Source organism: Sinocyclocheilus grahami, unplaced genomic scaffold (genome assembly GCF_001515645.1).
Source record: "Sinocyclocheilus grahami isolate Dianchi unplaced genomic scaffold, SAMN03320097.WGS_v1.1 scaffold802.1, whole genome shotgun sequence".
NCBI classification, from domain to species: Eukaryota; Metazoa; Chordata; class Actinopteri; order Cypriniformes; family Cyprinidae; genus Sinocyclocheilus; species Sinocyclocheilus grahami.
The window spans coordinates 454,127-470,623 of NW_015505981.1; the positions used below are offsets into that span (position 1 = coordinate 454,127).

General features: G+C 35.1%; 1 protein-coding gene across 1 annotated transcript in view; it reads left to right on the forward strand.

The window, feature by feature from the left end:
• Positions 1-16,497, forward strand: part of tanc2b (tetratricopeptide repeat, ankyrin repeat and coiled-coil containing 2b) — a 139,240-nt gene that overhangs the window by 27,533 nt on the left and 95,210 nt on the right. The window contains exon 2 of the mRNA XM_016246591.1: positions 6,327-6,429. Within this exon, the coding sequence (XP_016102077.1) occupies positions 6,360-6,429 (70 nt within the window). The 5' untranslated portion in view covers positions 6,327-6,359. The remainder of the gene's footprint in view (positions 1-6,326; positions 6,430-16,497) is intronic.

Below are 16,497 nucleotides of genomic sequence, written 5' to 3' on the forward strand. Positions count from 1 at the left end.
TAGGTGCTGGGAGATGCGAACCGCCTTCTGGAGGAAACTGTCGAGGCCCACGGTGTCATCGTAGATGACCATCTGTTGGCGTAAGCCCGGGTTGAGGCCTCGGCGGACCACCGAGAGCAGGGCGGCCTCGTTCCAGCCGCTGCTGGTGGCGAGAGTGCGGAAGCGCAGCACATACCCGTGGATGGATAACTCGGCTTGCCGCAGTTGAAAGAGCTCCTCATGCACCGTGACCTCCGTGGTCGATTGACCGAATCCCTCCCGGAAGTATTTAACAAAGCCATCCAGTGAGTGAATCCGCGGGCTCTGTGCCGTCCACAAGGCTTCGGCCCACTGCAAGGCTCGTCCCGACAGCAATGAGATAATGAACGACACCTTGGCCCGTTTGGTCACAAACAGGTGGGGTTGCATCTCCAGGTAGAGGGAGCATTGCAGCAGGAACCCGCTGCAGAGGGCTGCCTCACCAGAGAAGCTGGCTGGCCGGGCCATGGGACAGGCGGGTAGAGAGGGGGTGAAAGTCCGACTGGGTGAGGGTTCCGGTGAGGAGGTGCTCTGAGGATCCATGAGTCCGTGTTGTAATCCGTTTCATTTTGTGGGGCTGGTCTTCTGTCACAACCGGGACAAAGAGGCAGACAGGCAGGGTAATGTAAGTCAGAGAGTTTAATAACAGGAACTTAAGAGAGGCTTCCAATGGAAAAGAGTTCAACATAGGCAGTGATGGAAACAAAAACACAGTCTTATCTGGGTCGGCACCTCTGGCCGAGAACTGAGGATTCCGAGGGGGACAGGCAGATCGGAAGGCGAGGAACCAGGACAGAGAAGCTTGCAACCTTGAGACCAGCCGATGAGTGAATGAGGTGAGTGAGTATTTGAGTGGTGTGGTAAGTGGGTGCAGCTGTCCGTGATCAGTAATCAGGTGATTGTGAGCGGGTGTAGGAGGCTGATTCGGCTGGTGAGGCAGGGGTTTCCGTGACAATATATTTATATAGTATACACATAAAAGTATAGATAGATAGATTATTAGCTTTTCATCAACTCATGATAAAAATGTAATATATTTTCTTTCTTTATAATTTTATATATTGTATTTTCTATTTTGTTATATAGATTTTTCCTATATATATTCTAGTTTTTTTTTTCTATAAAATATTATCTGATGTGAATATGGTACAAAATAATCCTATTCAAAAGTAATCAAAAAGTAGTCCGAATACATTACCTAAAATGTGTAATCTAATAGATTACATTACTTACAACAAATTTCTTCATGTAATTTGTAATCAGTAACAAACACCCTTTTGTTAATCTCCCTAGTGCTGGTTGTTTTGGTTTTATCTGTAGAGCTGGATCAGAGAACACAACTCTAGTGACTGACAGTGCGTCAAGTGAGCTGTTGAGTTTTCAGTACCTGAACCATGCAGCTTTTTCCATTTTCTCTCTTGTTTTGTCTTGATCTCTCTCTCCTTCTGTCTATTTTCGTCCTCGCTGATGTTCCTGAGATATTGCCGTGCTGGACTAGGTACCAGCATCTTCAGTTCTGCCCTTTCGCCCGCATCTCCATATTACATAACATGCTGGGCAATGAAAGAAAGATGAAAGAAGCTGCTCGGAGACACAGAATGACAAGCAGCTACACAGCAGCACTAAACTCACTGATTCATCAAGCGTCAAGATGCTGTTCGTCAGGCTCCTGACAGACGGCCAAAAGCAAAGCACACACTGACAGGCTAAAGTCAAATCCGCTGGAACTCCAGATGAGAGAATGAGTTTGAGTAACTGTGATCACTTTGAATGGCATTTTAAAATGCTAAATATTTAGACTCATACTTTCTCATAATTCCACAATATTTCATTCTAATCATACTTAGAATATGAGAAAATGATTTATTATTCATAAACCTTTATTCTTATGTATTAAACTTGCCCATATTATTTGTGCTGCAGACCTTAAATCTCTGGCTTGTTGTTCAGAAGTGTAAATTTTAATTGTAATTTTGTCAACATTAACTAAATGTGATTCTACTTTTCTAAGCAATCAGACTTTGTTTTTTCAAATGGTGAACAATAAAAGTGGGCTAAAAACCCCTATAGACTTACCTGAGAGATACATGTTAGAAATAAAAATGGCCAGCTTGTGTATAAACCGCGAACATCATAACCGTAATGCACAGCTCGGCTCAGTGGGATATGCTTTACATAATGCTCACCCCATTTGACTTGAGATTATTGAAATTGAGGACAACAATTTATAGATGTTGAAGAGGCTAGAAAAGACACTAAGCGCTGGTTTCTCGTCGGCTGTTTTCTTGCGCTCTCTCTTGTGTGAGACAGAGGTGAGCGTTTGCTCTTTTAGAATACCTGTCAGGCTTTCTGCATCTTTCTCTTGCTCTTTTCTCAACTCTCTCCTCCCTCATAACTGTCTGTCTCTCTCTTTCTATGGCAGACAGAGCTCTAGCAGAATACTGATAGAGTCGCTGAAGTAAATCCATACTTCCACCAACAATCGTGTTTTCTTTCTGTAGTTCTCAACTGAAACTTTATCAAGACTCTTTCTCTGATTGCGTGGGAAAATTTGTTACCATTAGTAATGAATCATTATTCAAATGTAGCATTAGAACCGTGAATCTATTTGCATATCAATAAAACACGTTATTATTTGAGTGATACAATTCACTGCAGCTTCCAGCTGAAATAAACCCTGGTGACAGTAAAACACAATCACATTTTATTCTGATTACGGGACAGATTGTTGATTAAGACTTAATTTTTGCACGATTCCTTGCACAATACTTTGTTATGAGCAACATACTTCTACCATAGAGCACACTTGGTAAACAAATACATTTTGAAGTTTGCATCACATAGCCAGCTCTATATGTTTTGCTTTTCTTACATAGTAAACTTGCTTGGTAACGCACCCGGTATGGTATTGCATTTGTGCTCCGGGACAAGTCATGATAAAAGAGCTCAAAGACTTGTAGAAGCAGGATAAAATAACATGGTTGCTTCAGTAAAATTCAGTTTTTATGTCATGTTTGCTTTTGTTAACACTATTGGTTAGGTTTAGAGTTAGTTTTAGTGTAGGTGTTATTTTTTAACACAATAGCGTATTGAACTTTTTTGCATTTTGACATTTTGTTTTTGAACTGCTGCGATATCTTCAAAAACCAACGTAATAAAACCAGATTCACATTCATCTCTTTTGGACTGAAGCGCCACTCACTGGTAATTTCACTTTTGAAAGTGTTGTAAAATGTGCAAGAAGCATCATAATATAATTTTGCAGAAATGACACCACACGCACATTTTTTTCAATGAGCCTGTGTTTGTTAGGATGCTGCTGACTAAAACTTTAAAATTAAGAAATATAAAATAAAAACAAATTCAAAATATGAATAAAAACTATAATATTATCTATGTGAACAAAAATAACACTGGTCCAAACTATTTTTTTCAGAACTGGAATAATAAACATCCAAACAAACAGTCCCTGCTGGAGTGATGAATGCAGCAGGGGTGACATACAACCAGCGATGACTTGAAGCTTCCTCACCATAGAGACATGACAATGACAAACAGCAGGACCTCAATCAGTGAGCGGCAACATACAACCACCACGTCACAAAATGAGCCATCCACAGTAACTGTAGCATATCATATGTAGTGCTATACAGGAAGTGAGAGGATCTGTAGAATGAGAGGGAAAGAAAAAACACAAACTGAAAACATACAGTACCTATACAATTCACTGCAGCTTCCAGCTGAAATAAACCCTGGTGACAGTAAAACACAATCAAATTTTATTCTGATTACGGGACAGATTGTTGATTAAGACTTAATTTTTGCACGATTCCTTGCACAATACTTTGTTATGAGCAACATACTTCTACCATAGAGCACACTTGGTAAACAAATACATTTTGAAGTTTGCATCACATAGCCAGCTCTATATGTTTTGCTTTTCTTACATAGTAAACTTGCTTGGTAACGCACCCGGTATGGTATTGCATTTGTGCTCCGGGACAAGTCATGATAAAAGAGCTCAAAGACTTGTAGAAGCAGGATAAATAACATGGTTGCTTCAGTAAAATTCAGTTTTTATGTCATGTTTGCTTTTGTTAACACTATTGGTTAGGTTTAGAGTTTAGTTTAGTATTTTTTAACACAATAGCGTATTGAACTTTTTTGCATTTTGACATTTTGTTTTTGAACTGCTGCGATATCTTCAAAAACCAACGTAATAAAACCAGATTCACATTCATCTCTTTTGGACTGAAGCGCCACTCACTGGTAATTTCACTTTTGAAAGTGTTGTAAAATGTGCAAGAAGCATCATAATATAATTTTGCAGAAATGACACCACACGCACATTTTTTTCAATGAGCCTGTGTTTGTTAGGATGCTGCCTTAGACACAAAATACAAGCTACTCTAAACAAATGGGTCAGGCTCAGACTATTCAGAGTGTTTTTTTCTTTTTCCAGCCTATAGTATCCGGTATCAGGAGTCAGGACTTCCCTTGTTTTAAAAGAGTAGTTAAACTAGCACAGAGAGTATTGACGGCACAGCATTATTTTGCACTGATGAGCAATTAAGAAGTAGAGGAATAAAAAATGTATTTAGAAAAAAGTACTGAGCTGTAGTATTGTGCTTGTCTCTTCACCTTTCGACAAGTGTCGCCAAAAGTGTTTGGTTCAGTGAAAAGTGTGATGTTCTTAAGAGAGAACATCCTTTTTAAATTTTAAATAAAATAAAAAAATAAGAGCCTCTTTCTCTGTTCTCTATTATTTTTTTTTTTTTTTAAGAGTTTGTCTCTCTTTGAAGTCTGCCATCTTGGCTCATAGGCTCTGGATTACAGTTACAAATTGATTGATTGAGATTTGTAAATGCCATGTGAATAATTACTATACTTGACAATGGTGATCTGCTGAAGACCGATCTCATTTTTGAAGACCTCATTTAAAAAAAAAATTGTTGTGGGTTCCATGTACTTTTATTATAATTAATAATTATTATAGTGTTTACTGACATTAACTGGTTTGTATACAATTTACCAAATATCACACTATGAAAAATTGTAAATAGTTACCATTTCCAATACCAAACAGCCAAATTTTTTTTACAAAAATGATAACAAAACGATGGCATTACAAAAACACAAAATAAATATGAGAGCACAATAAAAAAAATTAAAAAAAACTGTATTTAACAAATATATTTAACATTTTGAATTTAAAATAAAAATAATTGTATTTAATATTTTCATTTTGTCAGAATGGCTACTTTTGAGGGGACATCTTTTGTTTGCAGTGGTGTAGTCACGACACCTACCAGCAGGGGCAAACCATGCTAACCAGTCAAACTGATTGCTTTCATTAGTTGTCTCAGACGGAGAGAGTGAGAGACTGAGACTGTGCTAAAGAGAACAGGAAGAGGCAGTCGCTTAGTTTATATGCTAATGTTCTCTATATTCACCCACCCAAACAGGAAGCACTCTAGACGTGTCCCTGCTAATGTTATTGGATAATATAAAAGCTCGACTTTCTCTCTACTGTACTCGCATGCTATCACAAGCATTACACCTCCAATTTTTCAATCTAAATAAGCTGGGGGGGGGTTATTGTTTTCTACACACTCTTTTGCCTGTTTCTGAATTTGATTATATAGGGGAAATCATTAAGCCAGTTTAGTGCATGACACATAATGGCTTTTGGTAATTCACATCCTCTCTAAAGCCTTTGTCGTGCCTCTGGTTGTGTGTGGATGCATGAAGTTAAGCGGTGTCTTTTTTCAATGCACGTTTAGTGCAATTTGTCAACAACGATTTGAATTGTGCCTTTGTTAGAATATAAACATCCAATGACTTTTAACCCTATAAAGTCAAAATTCGAAAGCCTCGACAACTGAAGGCTTGTAGTTGATATATAGGGAGATATAGAGTGACAACTGATTTATATGATTTACTTTTTTACATTGGTCAATCTTATGAAATCAACTGATTTATATGCATTTTATGTACATAGTCTGTTCTCATTGATTTATATTACAAGCTTGGGCCATAGAAATAAAACACAGGTGTTATTTTTTTCCGCCTCAAGTATGAGCTCCATATTCTCAGTATATCATATGAGCCTTAAAAGCCTTATACATCAAATATGATACGCAACAAAACACACATGCACATTCTTTTATTATTTCATATGTCAGGCTTAATACTGTATCAGCATCACATGTCACATCCATTGACTCATAAAGTATTGACTATTTGATTTAAAAATCAGTTCCTAGTGTTTGCATTGCTAAACGCATCCTTTCTCTCCTCCTCTACAGGTGTCTGAGTAGCCTTCTCTGCCTGCTGCCAGCATGTTTAAAAACAGCTTGAAGATGCTGCTGACGGGGGGCAAAAACAACAGGAAGAGCCGAAACAGCAGTGGTCAGTCTCAACTTTCATGTTTATCCACTAAGACAGAGGGAGGGGGAGGCTTTGGGTGCTCGAGCCCCTCAAAAGTGCCCCTCTCAGACAAATAGCAATGATAATACTGTGGTCAATAAAACAAAATGCATTTGAATTATAATTAACATGACAATGTGTATTTTTACATATCTGTCAGTCTGAGGCATTGCCATGACGTGTTGCTATGGGTTGCGTGTGTTTTGCTGATGTCTATGCCTATGGGTCGACAGAAGGAAAAAATAAACCAAGCAATTTTTTCAACTGACTACAAAGCACTGCACAAAACCGTGCAGCACTCAAAACTTTATTATATTACCATTTTTGATAATTATGCATCATTATGAATGTCTCTTATGCTCATCTTATGCTGCATTTATTTGATCAAAAAAAATTTTTTTTTGATTAATATTGTGAAATTATTACAATTTAAAATAATGTTTTTTTTTATTTTAATATCAGATATCATATATTTCTGTGATGGAAAGCTGAATTTTCAACATTACATGATCCTTCAGAAATCAGTCTAATATGCTGATTTATTACAGCACAACTGTTTCCAACACTGATAATAAATCAGCATATTAGAATGATTTCTGAAGGATCATGTGACACTGAAGACTGGAGGAATGATACTGAAATTATTGAAACCTTTCGATCAAATAAATGCAGGCTTGATAATTTTTTTTGGCAAAAACATAAAATAGTAATGTATCTAAACTTTTGACCTATATATATTTGTGACCCTGGACCACAAAACCAGTCATAAGGGTCAATTTTTTGAAATTGAGATTTACATCATCTGAAAGCTGAATAAATAATCTTTCCATTGATGTATGGTTTGTTAGGATAGGACAATATTTGGCCGAGATACAACTACACTCTTAAAAATAAAGGTGCTTCAAAAGGTTCTTCAAGCGATGCCATAGAAGAACCATTTTTGGTTCCACAAAGAACCATTCAGCCAAAGGTTCTTTAAAGAACCATCTCTTTCTTACCTTTTTATAATCTGAAGAACCTTCTTTCGCCAGAAAGAAGCTTTTGTGAAACAGTAAGGTTCTTCAGATGTTAAAGCTTCTTTATGGAACCATTTAGACAAAAAGGTTCTTCTATGGCATCGTGAAGCACCTTTATATTTAAGAGTGTATTTGAAAATCTGGAATCTGAGGGTGCAAAAAAAATCTAAATATTGAGAAAATCGCCTTTAAAGTTATCCAAATGAAGCTCTCAGCAATGCATATTTCTAATCAAAAATTAAGTTTTGATATATTTACAGTAGGAAATTTACTAAATATCTTCATGGAGCATGATCTTTATATAATATCCTAATGATTTTTGGCATTAAAAAAAAAAAGTGATCATTTTGACCCATACAATGTATTTTTTGGCTATTGCTACAAACATACAGCGACTTAACACTGCTTTTGTGCTCCAGGGTCACATTTCTATTTTACATTTGAGCCCCTGCCCATGAGGATCTGCACGTTCCTGCACTAAGATATGACCCAAACATGACTGCATACTTGTTTGCATACATTGTCTTTGTACGTTATATTTGAATAATGATTTGTAGAGGAATGAGAAATTATTTATCAGCTTCCTCTTTGGACGCTAGTATCGAATGCCATGGCCCCGGGCTGGTAATACAGAAGCATATAAGAGAACGAACAGCCTAAAGGCTCGATTATCCATCAGGCCTCAGTGCTGGAACTCATTTCTCTCTGGGATACTGGGACGTTCTGCCAATATATGAGTTTCCATATGCTTCTAATATAAGTGACAAATCTGCAACAGGCACCACGTGAGATATGCAGTCTCAGACTCAGACATCCACAGGCCATTTGCTGACTGTCTAATGCATATTACACGCAACACTTAAAAGAATCACAATCTCCTGTCAGATTGGCTGACAGCAATGTGGGCACACAGGTTTTTATTAAAACAAAACCCTGTTTAAACTGGTGAGAGAAATCATTAACTGGATTTGCCAGGGTAGTGGCTTCAAATCTTTGAAGGACATTCAGAGGTTGGTTTCAGACACGAAGTAGCAGGCAAACGTGAACAGAACTGCATGTTCTGGTTTGTTTTATGTGTGAAATGAGCAGTATTTATGTATTGTTTTATATATGAAATAAGCAGTATTTATCAAGTAAAGATCAACACATGTCCAGATGATGACGAATGATCTGATAATGCTAATGATCCGATTTAATCCAAATATAAAATCCAGGCAGCCATAAAAAGTTTGCTGAAAAAATTATTAGCAAACAATATATACAGTATATATATATATATATTTATATTATTGCAGCTTGAACCATTTTAGATAGGATCAATGACAAATAAGAGTTAAAAATAAGGAAAAGATTAAAAATATCTTAGAAAAATAGAAATATCTCTGTTTTCATGCTCATTTTATATCGATTTGTAAAACTTTTGTTGTTTTTAACTAAAGTTTACATTTAAAAACTGTAAAAATGTCATGTGGTTTAACTGTCAAGTCAATAATAACATATTTTCCTTACATGTGAAAGGGATGTCAGTGTACACACCTTAATCGTTATTTTCAAAAATATATTCAAAAGCATGTTTTGCAAATAGTCTCCTTGGACTCAAAATTGTGTGTTTCAATGGCAACACTATTACCGTTGAAATGAATCCATGTAATTATGTATATATTTTTTTATAACATTATTAATATTGAAATGAATCTGTGTAATTTGAGTAATCAAACAAAACCACAATACAAAAAAAGTCAGTCGTTATGCAAATAACTTTGATAATTACAACTTAAAATTGAATAATTTCAAGTTTATTTAGCAGGACATTAGACATTAATTATCTAACTTCGTGTTAGCAACATTGAACTGTATTATGTGTTTAGTTTATTTTCAGACCTTGCATTATTAATACATGAATATAATAGTCAATTATTATAATTATTTTACAGAAATATTATGAGATAACTACATCTTACTGCTAAAGCCGCTGCTATTTTGAGTGTTTGCATGTAACATTGCAGTGATCAGGTGGTACAATTCGGAGCTTTCGGAAAATTCCAAGTTTACAAATTATAATTAGAAATTCTGTGAGGACTTCTGGGTAGTTGAGGCTTTTTACATTTTATGGTAATTCCGACATGACTTTTCTGCACGCTGGTTGCATTACGTGACATCATGTTCCAAACCTCTATGAGTTTCTTTCTTCTGTTGGGAACACAAAGGAAGATATTTTGAAGAATGCTGGTAAGCAAACAGTTGACGGTAGCCATCGACTTCCGTAGTATTTTTTTCCCCATACTATGGAAGTCATTGGGTACCATCAACTGTTTGCTTACCAACATTCTTCAGAATATTTTCTTTTGTGTTCAACAGAAGAAAGAAAAAACAGGTTTGGAACAAGCTGAAGGTGAATAAATGAGTAAATAGCAGAAGTTTCGTTTTTGGGTGAACTGTCACTTTAATAGATGTTGTCATGTCTTTGATCCTTTAACTGCCCTTAAACAGCATGTAGAAGCAAACCAACTGAGGTTAATTAGACGGTTTCTTCCCATCTAGATGGGAAGTTCTTGTTTAGTTCTTGGGAAAAATAAGCAGCAAAGTGAGCCAGACTTTATAGCGATCCTGAAAAGTCTGTCTACTTGAGACTGAGACATGAGTCAAGTGAAAAGAGACAGAAAGAACAGAACAATCCTTTTCTGCCGTCATATTTACTGTGCTGCGTCTCAAAGCTCCCTGTGCAATTAGCCAAAAGCTCAGTAGCTTCATCACACGGCTTCTCGAATACGTTACTCCCACTGGAGTGGATTTAGTCGGAAGTGACTTCATTAACCACAGGTTCCAGAGATCAAACACCCGTTTCAAATGTTACATTGCTGTCTGAAGCCTTTTGCCGCTAGAATGGAGTAATAGTGAAAGCGTGTGCAATGTTTCTCTGTTAAATAGCAGAACATGCACGTAGGGCCCTATGAGTTTCACAATGCAGGAATCGTGGAATCCTGTCATAAATGCCGATTTGACTGTATAAATCAGAATGTCATGGAATTTGGCAAATTTAGGATGAATGAATCAAAAGTAGTGCTGTACACTTCATCAAATGGCGATAAGGATGAGTGTCTGTGAACAAACCGCAAAAGGCCTGCTATTGAAATATGAAATCTGCGTAAATGTTCTGTGTGAATGAGCGGCACAGTTTGGTCTACTGCACATACTACTGCATGCGTGATGCTCGTGATGTTTCAAGAGTCTGTCAGAGAGTCAGTGAGAGTCACTTCACCAGCTGTTCACTTTTCATTTAAATAAACTATTGTCAAATAGACACAAAAATGTACTTAATTAGTCTTAACTAGGGCTGGGTATCGAGTTCAATTCTTTTTAGGCACTGACCGAATTGCCTTGATACTATCGAGTATCTAAAAATGTCTTGTCGTTCGCTACCAAATATTGATACCTAAGGGGTTAAACTCATCAAAGTCAGTGAGCTAATAAGCATGCAGCATGCTTTATGTGCCTAAATCAGTGATTGGCTCTGGCGAGGCATCAAGGAAAACGCATGCTACGTGACCATTCACTCACACTGTAGCATCATGCTACATAAGACAATTTATACTATGCTTTTACTCAAAACTCAATTTAAACCACCATCGAGTGTTTGTAATAACTTCTGATTGCGGTCTAATGTGGGTTTTGGTCATTAAATGTTGCAGACATTGCATAATAACATATTTGTAGCCTTTTATATCAAGCTAATCGCTACACCTGCTTAGCATTTCTCATGTACTGTACACACCCTGTATTGCAATAAAAATAGGCAGAATCTCATGAAAATCACATATAAATCATATACGGTCCTCAGGACATCATCAGTGAAGAGAGGGCTTGTCTGTCTCCCGAAAAAACAGACATGCTATTTTTTTTTTTTTTTTTAATAAGAACTGCTAAGTGAGCCTCACATACTGACTTATAACTGTTCATTTTGCACTGAAAACTATTTGAACTTTATTAAAACTATTTGCAATGATTTATTGCGTTGGTTACATTTTGTTCATTTGTGCCAGTGGCTCATGAGATGAGTCTGTAAAAGCCTCAACAAACTGGAAACAATAGTTTTATGAGGTAATGTAAGTTTTTTGAGCTAGTGTGTAATGTAATCTTGTTGAAATGGATTTAATAAAATTGGTAACGAGAAAAGTATAATTTGGGTACCGAAAGTACTTGAACATTTTTGATCGATACCCAGCTCTAGTCTTCACTATAACCTGCCAAAATAAAAGGTAGGCTGAACTTAAAGACATTTTGACAAAAATATATTACTATTATACAGTAGAATGTACTTCTCAAAGTATACCAATATTAATACAGTTTATTAAAACATTTTTAGGGAATATCACACATCTTTCACAGATTTGTTCTGATTTAAAATGTAAATCTCTGTTATGCAGAAATTATAACAGAAATATATTACTATTGTAGAGTAGAATGTACTTTAGTAGTAATAACAACAACAATAATAATAGTTTATTGAAACAAATTTTGTAAGGAATATTACACAATTTTTCATCCATGTTTTAATTTAAACAGTAATTCTCGGTTGCCAAAAAAATAAAAGCAATTGTTCAGATTTCATTTGATTACTTTTTAAAATGATTAATGAACAACTTAATCAAATGAACACATAAAACTTGATTTTATTATCACAGTTTTAATAGTAATTTTAATAATTTTAATAGTAAAATTTTAAATCAAGTATTAAATCATAAAATATGAACACAGAATTTCTGTGAAATAAAAATAAAAATAAAACATTTCATAATGCCATGTTGTTAAAATTGTAATAAATTAATGCATTTAAAAAAAATTTATTTGACATTCTTCATTATTATAAAATTTAATTCAGCCATTAGAAATTCAGAACAATTTAAAAAACAATGCTGAATTTTTGAAAAATAAACATTACAAAGAGCCCTATTATTGTCAATTTTAACAAATGGTTAAATTTTCATGAACTCAATTGATTACACATCCTTTTTGATTATTAAAATGCAATTAAACCATTAAAAACTGAATTTAGAAAAATTAAAACAGACAGAATTTAGGGGAAAAAAATAAAAAGGGAAATCTGGGAAAAAATCTAATGGATTTCATAGGACTCTATGCATGACGTAGCAGATACCTGCGACTACAAAGTGTCTCAAACAAAACTATGAATGTCTTTCAAAGATTTGATGCAGTAAACCTTGTTTGCTGTTGGACCAATTCAACCGGTGCACTCTGACTGTGGGTCATTACTGTGATTCCTATACAAACGCAACTGTTACTGCTGTAAAACCAGTCGCTCTGATATGGTACCGATAAGCATTTGACCTCGCTATTTTAATGTACTTTAGAATTGTAGTTTCAAAGTTTACATTCATTAATCAGCAGAAGTGCTTCATGGTCTCTCTTTGCCTGTTTAGTGCCCTTGACCCATATGATGATGACATTCAGCTACTGAAATGTCACTTCACTACAAACTTTTCCACATATTTCCATCTGCTTTTTTCGCTCTCTCTTCCTCGAATTGCCTTTTTCTCTTTGTATCACCTTGCTTTGCATCTTTATGTGCACTTCAAACCCATCCAGCCTCATGTATGAGGACAGATGAGGGCAGATGTGCATGTGTGTGTGTGCGCATGTGTGAATGTGTTTTGAAAGTGCAGGAACGGACGAATGCTGTTAATTTCAGGTGGAAATCACATTGTTTTTATGTCGGATATGTTGTATTTCCTCTGTTTAACCTGATCATAAGAGGCTTGGAACCATCAAGGACTTTTGTATTGAGTCGGAGTCTGAGAAGTGATTCAGTCACATTCAGGGAAGATGAGATGAAACAGAGGGACATTTCATACATTGAGGAGAAAGGTCTGTGTCTTTGATCTGTTTCGTCAGTGTCTGTATGTGTGCTATGTAGCTTTCAGCTAAACTACAAGCTGATTTCAACTTAAATATTTATGTCTGTCATGTATATGTATTCATTTATTTTTTTGGACGTAGCCGTGTTACGTACACCCTTCAGGGTGATACAAGATACTGATCACACTGTCAGGGTTTATTTTGCAATAATGGCCCTCAGACTGTATGCTATTCCTTAAGTACACTCTCAGAAAAAAAGGTACAAAGGCTGTTACTGTGGCGGTAGTGGTACCCTTTTAAAAGGTGCTAATTTGAACTATTAAGGTATATGTACTAATATACACCTTTAGGGGTAAATAAGGGACAAAGTGTACCTTTTGAAAAAGTACTGTACCACCCCACTGAACGTGTATATGTACACTACCAGTCAAACGTTTTTGAACAGTAAGATTTTTAATGTTTTTTAAAGAATTCTCTTCTGCTCACCAAGCCTGCATTTATTTGACCAAAAATACAGCAAAGGCAGTGATATTTTTTGTGAAAAAAGTGAAAAAATATTAAATATTTTTTACCATTTAAAATAAGTGTTTTCTATTTGAATATATTTTAAAATGAATAATTATAAAATATAATATATAAAACATATATTTAATTTTCAGCATCATTACTCCAGCCTTCAGTGTCACATGATCCTTCAGAAATCATTCTAATATTCTGATTTGCTGCTCAAGAAACATTTATTGTAGTGAATGTTTGAGCAGTCAGAGGTGTGTCACCAGACTGTTTAAGACTTTATTACTTTTTTTGTTGTTGTTTTTATTTTACTTTTTTGGCTCTCGTTTTATTCATGATCAACATTAATAATTATGCCACAGGGTTTTAAAAGCTGTAAAGACAGAATAAAACAGACAGTGAACCAGTAGTTCACAAGTAACTTTTTCTCCTAAAAATAAAGATTTTAGATGATAGTTTATGCTAATGAATTATGACAGTCAAGAGTAAATAAAGGTGTCCAAGATGATAAAGAAATTATTTTAATATTTTACATTTAAATTATATATTATTTTTGGTTATGTTTCTATGGTTTTGTACAAACATTATAATAAAATAACTAAAAAAAACATGAAATATTGGCACTAAAATAATTAAAATGTGTGTGAATCACACGTTCACAACTTTTTACAAAAATAAATAAAAAATATTTAAAAAACAGTAAATTTTGTCTTTATATACAACTACTGTACCAATATTTTTTGAGTCATAAATATTCATTCTTTTATAGTTTTTAGTTACCTCATTTGACATGAACAAAATGTACCTTTCATAAGGTCAACATTATTTTTTTATATATACTATAAGAATTGGTTACATGACAATAAAATGGCTTCCTGAATGTAGGGTTGACTACACTGACTTTGATTTGGCCACTTCTTTTCCCTGGCCAAATATTGCTGCACTGCTTGTTTTAAAATAATAATAAAAGATTTCAGTCTTCTACTCAGACTTTTTTCTTTTTAACAATTTATGTTAAACCACCTAGACATTTTTTACTTTTTTTTTTTTTTTTTTTTTTAAATGTGCTTCTTTGTCTCTAACAACTACTTTCATTCATTCTTCTTTGTTTTATTACTTCACACTATTTCTCACCCACTCACTTCTCTTGTTGACGAATTGATAACAAAAGGAGAGCGAGTAATCATAAAGGTTAATGAGCGCCTGTTTTTCAGTCTTTTTTTTGTGTGTGTTTTGATGAAATAGGGTTATGAACTGCATTTTGTTTTATTTTATAATGTTTTTTGAGGTGCACTTATAATGTTAGTAAGTTTTTTTACAACATAAACATCATAATCTACTCTAATATTAGGCCTTGGATTTAAACGTTTGGTTTAAAGGCTTGTCTCCTTTAAAAACTTCAATATAGATGCCCACTGCTATGATTGGCGAACATCTTTAGATATGAAATTTACATATGGAAACTTTTGCTATGTTTTCTCTTTTACAGCTGCCAAGATGAACTAATTGTGAAAATTTAAATCCACTCCCTTTGTGTAACGGTTTGCAGTGCTGAGCATTGAAGCCACTCAGTTACAAATGCAATGATCTCGCCATTGCAACTCGATTTCTGCACTCACGAATGCTTTCATCATAACTAACACAGTGAAAACTCAAAGTAAATAAGAGATTAATTGAGGAGTGTAGACCGTTTCATTGATTATAATAGGAGTTTCTGTGACCGTGAAAGTGATTGACAGCTCCAGTCATTATAAAGGGAACCATCTTTGCTCAAGATCAAGGAAAATTTGATTCTCTTGATCTGCATTTACTCTGTGTCTTATATCTACTTCGTCATCTTTTTATTTTCCCTCTTCATCATTTGTAACCTCAGCATTCCCTCTACAATCATCGTTACCTTTCCCTTCCCTTACCTTTAGCTTACGTCAGTTACACTTGCTTGAATGTGCTTATTTTAATTCAGTCAAATTACATATACATATTATAATTACATTTAATTTGTTGTGCGTGTATATATATATATATATATATATATATATATATAATTTTATACAATGTTATATATGTATATAAATGTTAATATAAAATTATACAGTTAAATCCATAAAAATGTACCAAGTCAAAATCTAATCGACTGACCAGATTAAGCACATTCCTATCTGTAAAAATGCTGTAAACTTTTTGTCTGTCATGATCACAATCTACATTCACCATGCCTGTCACCTCAGCACACTACATTTCCCAGAATCCCTCCTGGCTCACACCTATTCACACTCCACGATCACCACACCTGCGTCTGATTATCCTCATCAGCACCTCTATACAAAAGCCAACACCAAACAAACACTCATTAGCTATGTTTCCATCACCCTATTTTAATGCACATTTTGAAGTATTGCGTGAGAAACGCCAAATTTCGAATAAAAATCCCTTAATTCACAAAAAAGTTTTTACGCTCGCTTGAGGTGGTTTTCGACTTGTGCGAAAAAGGGTTGATGCGAATAATGGTAGATGGAAATGCATTTTGCGAATAAATTCCTCCAAGCGCATCAAAAAAGTAATGTGACTGCGATATGGGATGGCAAAACCTGACTAACCAGTGGACCGATCTCATTCCACAGCATCTGAAATGTTTATGGTCATTCGG